Source organism: Corvus moneduloides, chromosome 4 (genome assembly GCF_009650955.1).
Source record: "Corvus moneduloides isolate bCorMon1 chromosome 4, bCorMon1.pri, whole genome shotgun sequence".
Lineage (NCBI taxonomy): Eukaryota > Metazoa > Chordata > Aves > Passeriformes > Corvidae > Corvus > Corvus moneduloides.
Window position 1 is genome coordinate 38,781,972 of NC_045479.1, and position 17,838 is coordinate 38,799,809.

The window sequence follows — 17,838 nt, forward strand, 5'->3', positions numbered from 1 at the left end:
CCTGATCTGCCTCCTCCAACTGCCCTAATTGTTCTGAATGCCTGATAAAGATCCATGGTGAAATATCAGTCTCATTGAAGTCTGGGGAAAAATTTGTGCTGACACAAGTAAAAATGGGGCTCTCATTTGCATCCTACCACAGTATCACATTTGCCAGTAATTTACTTCTCTCTGAGGAGTGGCACCAATAACACTACTACCAATCCTAAACCTACTACACCAATTTCTAATGGAGAAAATGGCTATTTGGGGAGGAACAACATAGAAGTATAACAAGAAAACATAAATTTACAAATTTTTTTCTAAAACAACTTGTTCTGGTATAAAAAATTGCCTTTGTTCAAGGAAGAATTTACCAATCTCAGATCTTGCCTCCATTTTGTTTCCTGTCAAACTTTGTTAAAAGTACACAAGCACACAACTACACACATATTTACTCCACTTATATAAATATATAGCCAATATATAATTCATATATTTTTATTCCTAATTTTCTTCAGCTTACATGTACATCAATAAAAAGGTAACATGAAATGTTCTGGCTTCTTACATCAAAAAAGCTTTGACAATATGGATACTTATATAGCACTTAACCAAAGTCAACTAAAATTTTGAGATAAGAGTTTAATTTTATATTTATTAATGATTATTCTCAGGCTAATGCAATAGAAAAGTATGAATTAATGGGTGATTAATTATAATATTAATAATTCACGGATGACATCAACACATACTTCAAAATGTTTTTTCAGAATTACTTTGCTAGCCTAGGAATTTAAATATTAGTCTGTATTTTAATTATCTTTTTATATTTCAATCTGTCATGTTAATTAAAACTATAAAATTACAGTAATATGAAAAGAAGTGTGAGTCAAATGATCTATTAAAAAATCTGATGCTCAGAGAGATCAAAGAAGAAAATACTCTCTTTAAATAAGGGGAGGGGAGTGTGCAAGTCATAATTGTGCTGTATGTTATATTTATTGCTGCTTACAGTTTAGTTGGAAATTCAAATATAACACAGTCTGCTCTTGCTTTAGGGCCTAATTGCCTTTTAAAATGCTTGTGCCAAATTCTCATAGGGTGTAAACTGGAATAACTCCAAGTGACCTAAAGCAGTTGGAATGAAATCAGTGTGTATTTGATCTTGAACTGGCTTTGATGAAACAGATCATAGATTTTTGTCAGTTAAGAATATGGTCTAAAACGTACTGTTTCTTTCTCCACTTATAAAAGGCACAGACTCTTTCTGCATCTGGCATGGTTGTGATCCAATAACTGCTAAAGACAACTGATCTCTTCCTTTGTGAAGCTGTCCCTAGCCAGCGCTGACAACAAGTGGGTCCTTCTGCTGAACAGGTATCCAAGTACCCGCCTTCCAATTGCAGCAAGGACAACTTCAGGAGGGACTCCAGCATCAGCCAGGACATCCCACACTGATTCCCAGCAGTGGATCCCATGGATACAACCATTAAGAGGCACTGCTTCTGTGTTTGAAGAATGCTGCCACCAAATCACAACTCCCAGACCAATATTAACATTGTTAAAATTTCTTTCTCAGTATTTAAATGTTACAGCAAGATGGAGCAATAAATGGAGAATCATATACATAATATTTCCTAGGCTGGGTCTCCCAAGTATCATTTACACTTCTGATGCTGGTTTTGGTTTTATCCCAGTAGTGTCAGTATCATCAGAAAAGGCAGAAATTAATAATAATAATCATTAATAGCAGGAACTGGCTGAAGTGTACTGCAACACCACACACTATGATCAAACTGAAAATAATGAAAAATGTGTTAGCTGTTTAGTCATTTCAGTGTGATAGGCAAAGAACACAAATTGTGTAGATCCAAGTTTTGAGGCAGCTGCTGTTTTCTGAGTGGTACAATGAGGCAACAGCAATGAATTACTGGAGGAATTATGGCTACTCCTCTTTGGGAATTCAAAAAAACAGAGGGAAGAAGTTGGTTCTACTGTGCTCGAGAACCTATTAGATATAAATCTGATGCGGTCTGAATTCCTTACCCATAATCCTAAGCAAGTGAAAAAAATTGACCCATGTAGGTACCAAAAGTTCTCACCACACTGAAATCAAGCAGTCTACAAACAGACTGAACTTCCACTGACAAAAAAAGGAAATTATTTCTGCATACTTGCTACTGCAGTATGCACAGAATGTGTAAGCCTTAAATTAAAATCCTGCCTCAGGATCTACAGATACATAGCATGCTTCACCCTAGTTTAATTAAGTGTAATGTCACTATCTGTATTGATTGCAAAACACAAAAAGCACTTCCAATGACTCTTTTTGATGTGCTAAACTAGTTCCTAATGAACATTGCTGGAAAATAAATTACAAGTTCCAGAAAGCATTTATAAGCTGCAAGCCACAAGCAAACTTCAACAGACACTCATAAGAGTAACGTAGCAGCACTGACAAGATTTCTTGGATATCAACCTAGAACATTTATTGCTTCTACTTGCAAGCATATCTGAACGTTTTCACTTCTCTTTTATCTTTTTCCTACCCCATCATCTCCCGTTCTTCCCCTTTACCCCACGGATGCACAGCAGTCCCAGTGTCAAGGCTGCTCCATGCAATTTGCATTAATATTTCCAGAATAATTATCTGTCAGCACAAGCTATTCAACAAGCAATGCAAGCAGCTCTGATTTAATAAGGCATTTGCTCTGTTGTTTCTCTCTCTCTCTCTTTTTTTTTTTTTTTTCTGTTCCTCATCTTGTTATTCTTGATAAGATGGCAAAAAGGGCAGTTTGGAGGATGTCACGCTGACACATCCACATGGGCGAGTTCTTTGTTGTTACTCGCTTTGGTGGCATCAAAGGGACGGCATCAAAGGCAGTGACAGCTCCAGAACACCAGGGCTCTTGTTTTGTGGATGTAAAGGTTACAAGTTGTTAGCTCATACAGTAGGAATCTTCTGTGCTTGGGTTTGTTCTTTTCTAGTAAACCTGAACTGTGCATGTAAAAACTAGGGGAGGAAAGTGGTGTCATCGTTTCCAACTGATTAACTAGGTAAACATCTTCTTACTGTTTCTGCCAACATATTTCAAGACAACTGGTGCACTTCCCTCTGTCAGGACTTTGAGTACAGCCCTATATTAAAGCAAAGTTGGGAAACTACAGTCCTCAGGTATCAACAAAGTCTGTCTTACAGCAAGAGAATTCACAATGTGCCATGGGCCACTTGCCGGGCTGGTGACAGGTAATTCTGGCTGACAAACACCATGTATTAAACACAGAGACACAGTTTGATCCACTTGGATGCGCACACTAAGTGAAGAAGCCAAATTTGCAATTTATATGAAGAAACTGAACTCACAACTTAGGTGTTAGATTGTGCACCGCTCTGAAATTATCTAGGAGATCACAAGTCATTTTGCAGTGACAGTTCTTGAAACTTTAGCTGATGGAGGTGACACAAACCAATTTCCACCAGGACCAGCTAAACCCTGCTGTGCAGGAACTGTAAAACTGGTATTGAAGCGACATAGGAATGTGTGGGCAGTTTGAGACCACTAGATAATACTCTATTTTTATTTTAGTTCTGCTTGTCAGCTGCCAGCATTTTTACTTTATTTCTTTAGAGGTTTTTAAATTTATGCAGATTAACCTTTAAGAAATATTTTAGTATTTAACGCTAATGTTCCAAGATTGTTGAAATAAATTACAAGATTCCCCCACTTTGTCAAAAAAGTTTTGGACTATGGTTGCAGCACTTTCATGTTTTCTACCAACTTACATTATAGTTAAAAATCCATTTTCAGTGCTAGTCACAATGTGTCTGCACCAGCACAAAAATAAAGACTGTACAGGACCCCAAGAGCAAATGCTCTCGGTTTTCAAAAATGTACATGACCAGAGATCTCAGTCCCACAACTCAGAGTCAATGGGGAAAAGAATACCCAATTCCCATTAACACTTTGAAAACCTCTTTGCAGGGAGAAAAGCAAACAGAGAGAGAAATAAAAAGAAAATAAATAAATAAGAACAGCTGATAATGGATCATGCCTGGTAATTTAGGACCTCATTTTCACATATACAGTGGCCTCTTGACCACTTTTGCAGTGCAGAGGGATTTCAACAGATATAATGGTAAGATTCATATAATACATCACTTATGTATTGTATCTGCAATTCTGCACTTCTGTATTACAGTAAAATGTGCTTTTAAAGGCACTTTTGCCTGAAAGACTACTGTAATAATGTTCAATCTGACAAGATCTGTAGATATATTTATTTGATTTTAGGATTGTTTTAAAATTATCATGCATGTCAGAAAACATTCTTGCACTTGTATGTAGATTGCAAATAACTTAGGGTGACTTCATTGCTTGATTTTGTAGCAAAGAGATTATTTAGGACTGTCCTGCTCTGTAGTAAAGTAATTGCAACACAGCAGTCTTTTGTTGCTGTTTTACTAAAACACCCAATTTAAGTTGCTGAAAAATAGCAATTTACTAAAAATCACTTGAAGCTTCACTTATCTGTGGAGTGTTCCTATGTTTAAAATTAAAATGAAAGCCTTATATGTGTGCATACGTGGATGTCTGTGCATATATTTATGCATATGTATGGCTATGTGGATATATATCTAGTTGGAGTGATTTTGTAGGTAGGTCTGATTCAAATAGTTTTAAATTATTATTGGCTTTCTTCCTCACTTTTCATTGAGACATTAATTTATAAAATAAAATAGTTTCAGGCACTGCTTTGAAGTGTATCTAATCACAAAATGTTAGGTCTGCACTCAGATGTAGTTGCCTCTAAAACTCTTAAGAGTCCCACCCTGAGTAAGTCTTTAGATTTTTTTAAAAACCCTTTTTTCCATGCATTACTCTAATTCACTTCTCCATTAGAACAGGCATTCTACACATCCTGTATAATGACAAACGTCTAGAAATAATCAAAATGAGAGCGAGTTTTGGACTCGGTCAGACTGATAAATATCTGCAGTTATTTTGAATTTATAATGAAGAATTTAACTTAATAGTGTTGTACAAGTTCATGCAGAGCAACTTGCTGATAATCAAGCAGCTGAAACACACTTTCTTGGTGGGAGTTCTGTCATATACGCTTTAAGAGAAAATAAATCTGAAAAGCCCATAATTTTTACAAATAAAAGATTTTGCTCAGAATTAATTTTTTTGACAGTTAGAAAGTTCCAAGTATTTCAGAGTTTTCCAAAATTTTCAGAGGAATATGCACCTCAAAACCACTTTCAATATATTTTACTTCAGTGATGATAGTCTTTGGTTAAGAATAAATACCAGGAATGATCACCAGGTTTGCAAGAATGCTGCAGTTAGAGGTGTCTAACCTTGGCTGTAAAAGTTGATCAGATTCACTCTGGAAGGTCAGAACTGGCTGAACAGACCTGTCTTATACACTTCTGCTTTGGAGACAAAACCATTAGTTTAACTGTTTTAATAAAATCTCAGTTCTTTCAGGGTAATCACTTACTAGTATTGCCAAACCAGGCATCAAGTACGTAACATCTAAGCTAAAATTCAGTGATTCAGTCATGAGCTTTTATCAGATGTTTGAACCAGATCTCTAATAAAGGGATTGTATGCTAATTAGTTTTTTCAACACTAAAAACCCCTAAAAGCTGCATTTCAAGCTCCTGCTGTTGTACTTCAAAGACCAGACAGACATTTCTAAGATGGATTTAATTTTATGAAACATTGCAAAGATCTCATAAGATTCTGTGATCTAACCATGAAATGAGAGTGAAGGTAACCTGGCTGTATTAGAATTTCCTTCCAGGAAAAGCCCAAACTTTAAAAAAAAATTCTTTTCTTTAATGGCTGGAGAGCAATTGGGTTGGCCAGTTTTAGAAGGGTTATTACAATTGACAGGAGATTGGACAAGAGAACATGAACATGACGAAGAACTTCACAAGCAGTGGCTTTGTGGCATGATTCACTCCATATGCACTTGATACTGTTAACACTTGGTGTGTGACATCTCTCTGTGTTATGTTCCTATCTGTTACATTATTTGGAAGTTGCACTAATGGCAAGACAGATATTGATAATCAAAGAAAAGGGGTAAGTAAAGGAAGAGAGAGAAAAGAAAATGAAAGAAAGCTTTCCAAATAGAAGTGCTGAGAGTAATAAAAATAATACAGGAAAAGAAAAACCTGCCTCCAAATAGAGTACTGTCCAAAGTTAGCATACAAAATGTTTTCAATTTATTTCTTTTGTTTTGTTTTGTTTGTCTGCTTTTGTAGATGCTGGCTGGAAAGGCCAGGTGGCAAAATTCAAATGAGCATTAGCAAGGACACCAAAAGTTGTCAGCACAATACACACCTAAATTGCAGAGGACTGTACACATTTCATAGCTTAAAACAGACCATGTCTTTGCAAGAGGGGTAGGAACATGATTTTGCATGTCTTACATGGATTTTATGGTGTGTTAGCAGACAAGCATGCTAAAAAACCCCCAGGTTTTCACTTCTAAACACTTAAAAGCCACATGTCATAAAAGGCTTTTAATCAATATTTAGAGGTACTCATGCAAATACAGGCACCAGCTTTTTTCCACAAGATCTATGGTGCATCAGTTATAGAGTCTCCATCACTCCTCAGAAACATACATTTTCTTTTAAGCCTGGGCCATTATAACTAGAGTCACTGCCAAATCCAGGTCTCATGAATGCACAATACTTTTCACTTTTGGTTAGTCACCATCACTTCAAGCCAACATTCCTCTTTTGATGTTGTGCTTGATCAGCTAGTTTCCACAAGGCACTTTTTCCCCGCAGTGAATGTAGTAGATAGCGTAACTAAGCTTTTTGCAGGATTCTGCATTCTACGGTCAGCCTTCAGGGATGTTAAGTTTAAGAGTAAGGAAACAGTAATTGAAAGTGATTAGGACAAGAAGCCTCAATACTATGAAATGTGGACTCAATTGTCCTTGACACATGCAGAACAAGGCAGCAGGTTTTGGTTTTGATTACAGCTTTACTTGGGATTTTAATAAACATGAGCCAGTATTCAAACTTTTAATATCCTGCTGCTTAACTATTTCCAAAAGAGCAATCCAGTTCTTTTAAACAGTCCTTGTTTAAAAATTTTAATTTGTTTGGCTCTGTCTCTGCTTAGAGAAGTTGTAGCCTCATGGTAACTCTTTTATAAGTTCATTTCCAGAATCACAAGCAATTGTTTTTTTTTTAACTAAGTGTTTCCGCATGTGCCAAAAGTGTCAGGCTGACAGCTTTCCTGCACTGTTTTATCTGGTTCCCACAGTAAGTATGAGAGACAAACACAGGAATGTGTCTAGAGCTGACTATGCCCATCAAGGATACAATGATACTTACAGCTCTTCCAGGAAGCGGAGATTGTGTACAGGGTTTGAGGGCAGCTTAGTAATGTTGTTCATACTGAGATCACTGTAGGGGAAAACAGACAGAGACTTAATATGGCATGCCACAACTGTGGCATCCAGCTGTTCATTCCACACATTTTTAAGCACTACATTAATAAAAATTAGTTCCTCTGCCAGAATTGATAAATCATTATCTAGTTAGCACGTTCAACATTCCTATTTCGTATGAGCACAGCTTTGTTAAACCAAATACAGGCTTGTAGCATGTTCCTCATTTCCAGGGATTTTGAAATGTTTTATCACGCTCTATAAATCAGCTGGAACACTAAACAACACTTCTAGTTGACATAATTTTAATAAACCACTGTACTGTATTAAAATTTACTTGGAGTAGTAAAGAAAACTACTATGATATCTGTTGTTGTAGCACTGTAGTACACTTGGTTTACTAAAGCAGACAGGCAAAAGCAAACAGATACAAAATATCTGCATCATCCTTAAAATTTCATGAACATGGAAACACTTTGCTTTTGCCGTACAGCCTGTTGCATGGTCATACTGATCTGCATTGCCTCACACAGGCACATCAGGTGTCCCCAAAACCCAACCTGATTTATAGAAATGACATATTTTCAAATAATAAACATTCTCTTTTTGAGTGCTCTTTTGTTACAGGTACTCAAATTGCATTAAATAAGTGAAATGAACCATAAAACAAGAGTGTAATGCGATCCTGCTCTGTAGCACACTTCCTGGTGGGGTTCCACAGTAGTTCCTGGTACAGGAAACTACCAGCCATATCAGCTCTGTCAGAGCTCATTCAAGCTATGTTTTAGACTAAATTTCATATAATACCCTTTTATTCTTAACTTGCCTTTTCGTTGTTTTCCATTGTCTTCCCCATGCCCCACAGTATCATTGTAATTGCTTTTCATTAAGTACCAAGACCGTAAACAAATTGCATAATAAAATTCTGTGTGGAAGATACAACTGTATCAAAATTTCTGTAGATTCTTAAAATAAAATTAAGAGCTGCATATTTTATGCAAGTGTTATACAGTAACTTAAAACTCCCCACTATTTAAACGTATCTTTGCATTTGTAGCAGCACTTATAGTTTCCAGCTACTTTGGGTACTATTTAGATAACTTTATTTCTTCCAGCTGTTGAGAGCTTACAAGGTAAGTAAGTTATCTGTACTTTGGTGGGTAGGCATCCTATTCCTACTCCATCTAGTTCTTATTACTCACAGTCTGTTTCATATTACAGAATATATGCTTGTAGTCAGCATAGTTAATTTAGACGTTTGATCTTTTGGTGAATTTTAAAATGTATAATTTAAAAACATACTTCACATAGAGATTTTGAAATAAAGGAAATGTGTTAATACTTTACAACAATTATCAAATCACTGTTGAGTAACGTTTCTGCATTCACTTCAAAATCAAAGTATAATTTGAGAAATGTATACTTATTAAATTCATTTTTTACTGTAATACTTTATCACCTAATTCTTTCATACTGTTTAGCAGGTTATTGCCCTTTCACTTTGATAAAGGCTCAAAGGATTTATTCTGGCAAAGGAACAAGAACATGGATTTATTTGGCAAAAGAAAAACTCATCCAGGTAGTGAATTATATACTACTGAATATTAAGATAAGGCCAATATTTTAACAAGATCATTCTGATTATGATATTTTCAACACATGTCTTAATGGGTTTTTGGAAACATGCCAAATCACATTTTAGACTTAAAAAGCTAGCCCTGGTGGAAGATGGGAACGATTTATCTTCAGATACACACATATTTAGGGCATTCTACAAATCCAGAATTAACTAGTGCTCTGGCTGACTAGAAAAACCTGAAGTCTGCTTTTCTAGCCTATTAACTTCTATTACTAGTAAGCAGTACTTGTCTGCTTGTATCACCTGCAGGATCCCATGATGAACCAGTCAGAAGCAGTCTACTGACCAGACCCTAATATCTTAAGAGGATTAGAATAAGAGAAGGTGGCTTTCATTACGTGCTTTGATGCCCAAAGAAAAAATAAAAAATAAGTGTATTTTCCTTAAAAACATCTTTAGACCCCAGAGGTGGATTTGCCAACAGTGACCTGCTATGTCCTAGTGTCCTTTTTGGACTCCACTCATGCGGTAAAGTATGTGTACCGCATCATATGACAGAGGAGAACCTCTCCTTTTTCCAGTACACCACAGCAATTTCTAACTCTTTTTAAACCTACCAGTTAAATAATTTCCTTCTGCTAGATTGGTTGCTTTTTTTTCCAGACGATTCTCTTCTTGGAACGTAACGTATAAAGGTGTTTTTGTGCAACAGAACTACTAAACATTATCTATGCATATTTCACAGAATCATGGAATTGTTTGGGTTGGAAAAGACCCTTCAGATCATCCAGTCCAATCGTTAACCCAGCACTGCCATGTGTTCATCACGAAACCATGTCCCTAAGTGCCACATCTATGCATCTTTTAAATACTTCCAGGGATGGTGGAGGTAACAGAAATTATTTCCCAAGCTCTTGCTGAATAATGTCTTTTTAAATTAGCTTTTAACATACCAGCAACTAATACACAGGATGTTCCAGTCTATGTTGGCAATGTGCTATTCTTGTAGCTGTAAGGGTTTAAGAATATAAGGCAGACTACGGCAGGGAGGGGTAATATATTTGATGAGGCTAGCTGATACAGCTGGAAAAACTGAGAAACTTTCAGGCACAAAAATCAAAACTCTCTATTTCTTCCAGCTGTACCAGTTGGCTAAATAGGTGACATTATTTCTGCCTAAAAAACCACACATCCTTTACACTGGCAAAGCAGTAGCTTGTCTGTGCTCACAGTTTTTAGATTCGGAATATTCTTTTGTTTCAGAATTACCATGGATGCATTGAATCTAATTTTTGTTCACTGGAATGACTGAGAGAAGCGCCGTGACCCAAAGCTACTTCAGGGGGGATGTTCAGAGAGGTGAGACAAACAAAAAGAGTTAATGTAATGCAATCAGTCACTGGGTCTCGTGTGAGCAATACCGCAAAATTTGGGCTTCTGAACAGAAATTCCTCACAGAGCTCTAGAGACAAATAAAGGAGTTTCTCAGCATCTTGGTTTGCTAGCATTTTGAACCATGCTGCCAAGAAGACATGGCTAGGATGAGATTTACAGCCATTAGCTAGAACAAGCACAGCTAACAGCAAGACACAGCTAGGTGGCAAACTCTAGGGTTACATATTATTACTATGAAAACCAATAACAATTGCAGTGGGTGTGTCTTATGTCCTGCACCTATGATGGTTTCTTTCCTTCAAATGGGTTTTCTGATTTCTCCTTTCAGTGCTAGCCTGTCAAAATAAGCAATTTTCTCTGTCTAGGAAAGAGAAGGGCATGAAAGATGGCTTGCGCATCAGCATTTGCAATGAAATTATAAAAAAAATTAAAATCAAGGTACTGGGTCTTTAACTATCCTCAGTGGAATGGTTCTGATTTTGTATCAAATCTTGGTAGACTCTTACAAACTATAGTGATGAAAAACTTAGAATTATTTGAATACTGAAACCCTTTAAATAACTCAGCATAACAGAACTACTCCCATCTCCCAGCATCACAGCACATACAAAGCCCACTGATGTCAGTAGGAGCAACATGGTATGAATATACCCTGAGTTTACCAATGCTCCTAATAGAGACAGCGATAGTACCAGATCTACCTTGGTGAAAACCACCATGAGCTGCCATATTGTACTGAGAAGGTAATATGTTATTTTGAACAGTGAGATGAGCACATTGTCCCTTCTCCCGTCAGCATTCCTCCAGCCTGTTTCCAGCTGCTGACTATAAAAGCAACATAACAGCAAATGAAACTTTCATCTTTTCAAAAGATAAGAAGCTTTGCTTCAGCGACTGCATCGGCAACACGGCTCACTATAACGATATCTTAATTATACTCTGCGCCAATCAATCACCATGCTGTGCCTCTGGTGACTTGTTAAAGGAATCCTATCTCTGATGAAATCTTTGAAGACCAGAAAATATTGAAAACTCCACCATGCATCTGTTTTTTAATTGATGAGCAGATGAACAAATTCTGAGCATTTGCAAAACAGCATCCAAGAAGGCAAATGTGACAGGCCTTTGTTCCCCCCAGTTTTATTGTTCATGCATATACACACTGAAAAAATATCCAGTTACCATCTTAAAACTGAGTAGTTCACAATGAATTCCAGAAAGCCAGTAAAACAAGTTAAGTGAATTAGTTTTTAACATATAATAGATGAGTCTGCAGGCCACATTACCAACCTTCTATTAACTGGTATTACAAGAGATCTCTCAGTTATTACAAGTGATGTTTCATTACAAGATGATGTTTCATCTTGGAAGATCAGGTTTTCACATTATATTTATGTCTTTTAAAGGAGAACAAAAGTATGCCTAGGGATACATGCAAAACTTCTACTAGGCTAAATGTCTATTATACTGAATGGTACCAACTTGTCTACTCATTCCAGGTCTAATACAATAATCCAATATTGAAGATAATTTTGTAGTCTCTTTTTTTAAACAGTTGCAACCTGTTTGATTTTTAGAAAATTATCAAGACATTATTAGGATCATTAATTTTGATTCTTCTCAGCTTGTCTTATCCCAACAAGACGTGTTAACAACACTTTTTAATGAAAGTCTTTGAAAGATAAAGCACTTGCATAGAATACTGACAATAGACTGAATGTAGTCCCTCAGTTCTTACCAGCTGAGAACAGTTTCTAAACTAAGACAATTTCCTTAATTCATTTACAGCAAAATTTGACACTAGCTTCCACGTAGCAACACAAAATAACAGAAACAGGTGAATCCTACTTCTGCTTTTTCCTTGCTCTGCCTATCTTTTTAACACGGCACTCTTGTTTCTAGTACTGGCAGAATACTCCACTGCATGATGGAAGAATACATTGCCTATTAACTGCATGTCATCTATTAATGCAAATGCTTCATCTTTTATGGAAAACATCTTCATCTGCTACATCTGCTTTAAGGAAGTAAGTCTATTTGCCAACACTGTAGTAATAGTAGCTCATATTTCTTACAAATAAATAGCTATAGATGTTTTCATTTGAGGGTATCAATAAATAAATACAGTAAGAATTACCATCATTTTGCAGAAAGGAAACTAAGACACGTAATGGCTAAGTGACATGTTCATGGTCAAACAGATGTTTATACAACACAGAGGAAAATGACACTGATGATGATTTGTCCAGCACCCTTTTCATTAGATCACACTGTCCAACCATGGAATTTACACCAATTTACCAAAGTACAATGCATAAGCTGTCAACAGACTCAGAAAAAAAGACCGTATTTTCATTTTAATGTTCCTAGATTACATTATCTTTCAAAGTCAACATGAAAATTGCTAGTCATGTATTTGCATGTTTAATACACCCATGCAGAGCAGCACAGGGCAAAGTATGAGCATGAATAAATAAGCATTGTAAGTGCTTTCTGACAATTAAACCGTAGCACTTCTTGTCATAATTAGCTTCAAACTTTATCTGTGGTTTTTTGAATGATCCTGTAATAAACTATGATTAAGATATGAATTTCCACTAAATGATTCACATTTGAAGAGTACATCTTTGATACTGGAAAAATCTTCTGAAGAAGAAGTAGTAGATTAGCAGGAAGAAGCAGTAGAGAGAGCTATTATAGACATTACACAGAGTAGGAAATCTCACCATCAAGGTATTCAAGGTAAACAACAAGTGGCAATAGCATGGACATTTCTGCCCTTCTTCATATTGAAAATGACAAATGCTAATATTAAGTATTTAAAAATTCATTATCCTATGTAATATTATTTGCAATAGCAAATGAACAACACCAGATCCTGTGCTACAGGTTTACATGGAAGGGGTGTAAGGCTAAAAGAGGATTGCTTGTTACACATTTGTTACAGAAAATTTCTGTTACTTGACATTGAAGCTCACTCTTTCCAGAGACCCAACTCCTTTGTACTAAAACATGCCTTGCAAAAAGCAAATGACGGTGTGTGGTCATGTGAGAACAGCCCCTGCAGTGGGTCTGCGTGCCTGCACACCTCACAGAGGGTTTTACTCCAGTAAATGGACAGTACTCCCTCTGTCCCTCTCACACCTTTCCTCGGCACACCAGTGGTGCTTGTTCCAGCCACTCCAATTGTAAATAAATATTTATGGTAAGGATCAAGCACCTTGAACTTAGGGACACCTCAAAGGTGATCCAGTAAGGTCAGGAGGGCTCTGTCTACATCTCTTCTGTGCTGTTGTGTATTGGCCCATAACATTGGATCCTGGCAAATCAGGCTGATAGGTCACATCTGGATTCAACACAACGTAACAAAATGCTTTGGCCAGACTTTTGCACTCCCAACACCTGTCACTGACTTCCTCTGATGTCACAGACAGCAAAATTTGGCTTGTTACTGCACAAGCTCTGTAACAGAGTCATTTTAAACACCATGCATTATTCCTGAACAATTCTGCCATATAAACAACCATCAAAGTCTTACTTATATCTAGACTGCAGAACATTTGTAAAGCAAACAGTATGTGCATGATTAATCTTTGCAGGAAACAGTTTTGCCATTCAGTTTATCCAAGACTCCAGCAGAGGGAGCAGGGCAGAGCAAACAATTAGGGACAAAAAAGGTAAGTAAAGATCAAAGATCAGATCAAACACACCCAGTGCTGAATTAATCTGACAAGTATCTGACATTTCATTTTAGGTACAAAGATTCTGGCTGTCTGCTTTTTTTTAATATCAAATTCATGTTGCTCACTAGATGAAATTAACCATTTACTTTCAAAGCTGATTCATGGTTGTTCATTTGAGGCTGAAGACTCAGTTTGCTAAGGAGCAATTACCAGGCTAAGTTACAAAAACATTCCAACATGTCAATCATTTGCTGTACTTAACTCACATATTAAAAAACTTAAATAACTAAAGGAGCATTTTATAACACAGAAGCCAGCAGAAGCAGTTAAAAGAGGACTGAATGGAATTCCTCTTTCACCCATGCCCACAGACTGTATTACTACATTTTTACTTTGTGAGTTACTGCTTGTTTCTGCTGCACTAGTTCAAATGGATTGTATGAGTACTGCATACATGATTAATCTTATTCAAATACTGAAACAATATACAACAGGAATATAATATCCGTTTTTATTGTAATTTATGAAGACAACTACCAGCATGGTTATTGTGTTTTTCATCATTAGCTGTTTGTTTATCAAGTACTGTTTATCTTATTTTGATGACGAACAGCACAATTAAATTGACAAAAGATATTTATTAGATGTGACCAAGTCTTGGAAGAAGAAACCCTTGGTTTCAGAATATTTTCTGCCACCCCAGATGTTGCTTATTTTTATAACTATTTGCAACATAAATTACTAAAATGCCTTCCCCCGCCCCCCCCCCCCCCCCAAATGACTGGACACATTCATCCATTTTAGAAACTGGGGGTCCAATTTTCTTCTAATTACCTGTCTATAATTTCATCCTTCTGGTTTCAATGAGGCTTTTCCTAAATTATGGTTATTTATATGAGAGGGGAGCATGTACAAAAAGCACAGCATAGTTTGTTTATTGACATACAACATCTTGTCTACAGCAGAAAGTAAATCAAAATATATCTGAGTGTAAACAAAGATTCAAGATATAACCCTAAAGTTATAAAGTGCAAATTTCTAAATTAGGTATTATGGGTCACCAGCCAGTTGGTCTGAATACCTAACCATAAATCATGTGCAGCACAGATTGTATGTTACACAAACCAATTTTAAAACTCATCTTCACCAAAATACCCAAGATTACTTCTGCGAGGCTGCTGAGGGTGAAAATTAATCATGATTAGCCTGATTTTGTTCGTAACAAGATACAGTGTAAGTAATTTATTTTGTGCATCCTAATTTGCCTCAACTCAATTCCACAGCATGGATTTGAAGAATTTAAACTCAAACAGCGTTGAGAGCATCTGCTGCAGACACATTTCAACAGTGACGGTGTAAGCATGAGTATCTGGAAATCTGTGCACAACAGATCTGTATTCGGGGCAGGAAATACATGTCCTACACTGCACAGTGCAAAGGTCCCAGAGGTACAGATGAGTGAGCTGGGTCCAGAGCTGGAAGATACATTACCATATTAGGTGCCCCCAGAGAGACTAATTATCCCAGGTACAGCAGGATGATGCTATGACTGTTCCAATTTCACAACACAGGGTCTCTTCACAATGCTACTTTGTGTGACATAATGTAGCAGGTGTTCTGAATATTCACATTTGGTATTCCCAAAATAGTTCACTGCAAAATACACATACTCTGGGTGAAATTCTGGTTTGGTAAGGAGATGGCAAAAATATAAGTCAGCCAAGACAAGAGTCCACCCCTTTGATCTCCACTGATCTTCTAATCTTTTTTTTTTCTTTTTTTTTTTTCCAGTGATTTTTTTGCTACTCTTATCCTATAAGTTTCCATTTTCCTATACATGGGTGCTGAATCATAGCATCAGAATCAAAGAACTGTTTAGGCTGGAATAGGCCATTAATATTATCATGTCCAATCATTTTAGCAGAGCACTGTCACTTCTGCTTTCATTACCATTTAGTTGTACCTTGTGTTGTTGAACAGTAATCGAAGAGTTTCAGCAAAGACAATGATGCTAATGCTACATTACACCTACTAGGGTTCTACTTTGAAGTACCAATTTAGATCATTTTTGTGCTGTTGCTTAGCTGAAATAATTATTTACAGAATCTTCTCTTTATTGTGCGGACAACCCAACGGCTGTCATATTATCAACACACTCAGTTCCATTCAATGTTGCTACTAAAAGAATTTCTCCTTATCTCCCCCCTAATCCAGAACTGCTCATTACTTGTGAGGATGCTATTGAACCAGAGTTGGCAACTGATCTGTATTTAAAAAAATATCCATCATGAAAAAAATTTGGTTTTAATAGAAATCAGTTTCCTGAATTGGTACCTTGGTGTTTGTGCCTCCACAAGCCCAAATACAGAGGAGAAACACATAAGAAAGGCGAAGCAGAACTGATTTATTTCAGTTGGCAGTTTTGGCTTGGACTAATGCAGGCTGATTTTATACCTAGGATGTAAATATTGTAAACATTCTTCAGATATAGGAAGTTTAAGATTTTTTTTTATATGCACATCTTCCCTTTATGTCTGACAGAGCTTGTTTGCTGAAACACAATAGGCCGCCAGATATGCCAGCTCCTGGCTAGTTGACAGCCTCTTCCAACACTTCCTACAGAGCTCAGAGAAGGACAAAGCTGCCAGATCTTTCCTGACAGATTGAACACCCAAATTTCTGCAACAGGAAGTGCCAAGAAATATGTAGCTTGGTTCTTACAAAGATAATGCACTTGAAAACACCGTATTTCCCCATCAGGTAATGATTTCTTTTTTATTAAGCACTCAAAATTCATTTTCATCATGAGATACCTTCACATGGACTGGTATAAAACAGTCTTAATATACACAAATACCACGTCCTTAATCTTATACTGGCATCACTTAGACCCAGTATTCACATATTTTCTTTGCTTGTAACTGATCAGCTGCCCTTCAGATAGGCAGACTACTGAAATACCTGAGCTAACTTTAAACAATTCAGGTCAAGGAGCAGGGCTGAGATGCTCTAAGTCCCCTTACCAAGGAGAAATCTCCAGTAAAGAGACCTCATGTGTTGTATTGGACTGGCACATATTTTTCATGTGCTTATACCAGCATAATCATCAGGGAAAAGAGCTGCACTCCTTCTACTATAAAAATGCCTTCTTTTGAGAAATTATTTTCTTTTACAACTTAAATTAATGGGATCAGAGCTTTACAATTAATATATGGAGGCGAAATACTTCAGAACTATTTCTACTGAGCTCAGCTGGGCTGTTCAGAGGATAAGCCAGTATTTAGTAGGAGTAGAGGCAGCACTGATCCAGAAAAAATGATTCCTGTTTCCTTCCTTTTATTCACAGAGTTTACATAGTCCACTGTTTGGCAACCTCATTTCGAGGCCAATGACCCACACTTCTTGTGATTGTTATGATGATCAACAGAAAATCTCTTCAGGGCAAGCAATTAACTGGTGTTGTTCAGCCAAATCCATTGCCCTGTCGCTGATTCAGGCTTTAAATATGAATTCTGGACCTTCCTGGAGACAATACTGAACAATATCCCAAAACATCAGTAGCCAAAACAAACCTTCACCAAATGTAAACTGTTGCTGCCAACTCTATTGCACCTGTGTGCACATGTGAAATACTGTGTCCTTATACTGCACCTGTCTGGTCTGCCTATGTTGCTCAAAAAATGAACTTTCCAAGATCTCTTTTATTTGGCTATTCCAAATGTTATAAAAATGTTGGGAACAATCAGCTGCCCTATTATTTACACGTCTTAAAACCTC

At 36.7% G+C, this 17,838-nt stretch overlaps 1 protein-coding gene across 1 annotated transcript in view; it reads right to left on the reverse strand.

The window, feature by feature from the left end:
• Window positions 1-17,838, reverse strand: part of LGR5 (leucine rich repeat containing G protein-coupled receptor 5) — a 90,316-nt gene that overhangs the window by 44,954 nt on the left and 27,524 nt on the right. Inside the window, exon 2 of the mRNA XM_032107285.1 lies at window positions 7,349-7,420. Coding sequence (XP_031963176.1) covers window positions 7,349-7,420 — 72 coding nt within the window. The remainder of the gene's footprint in view (window positions 1-7,348; window positions 7,421-17,838) is intronic.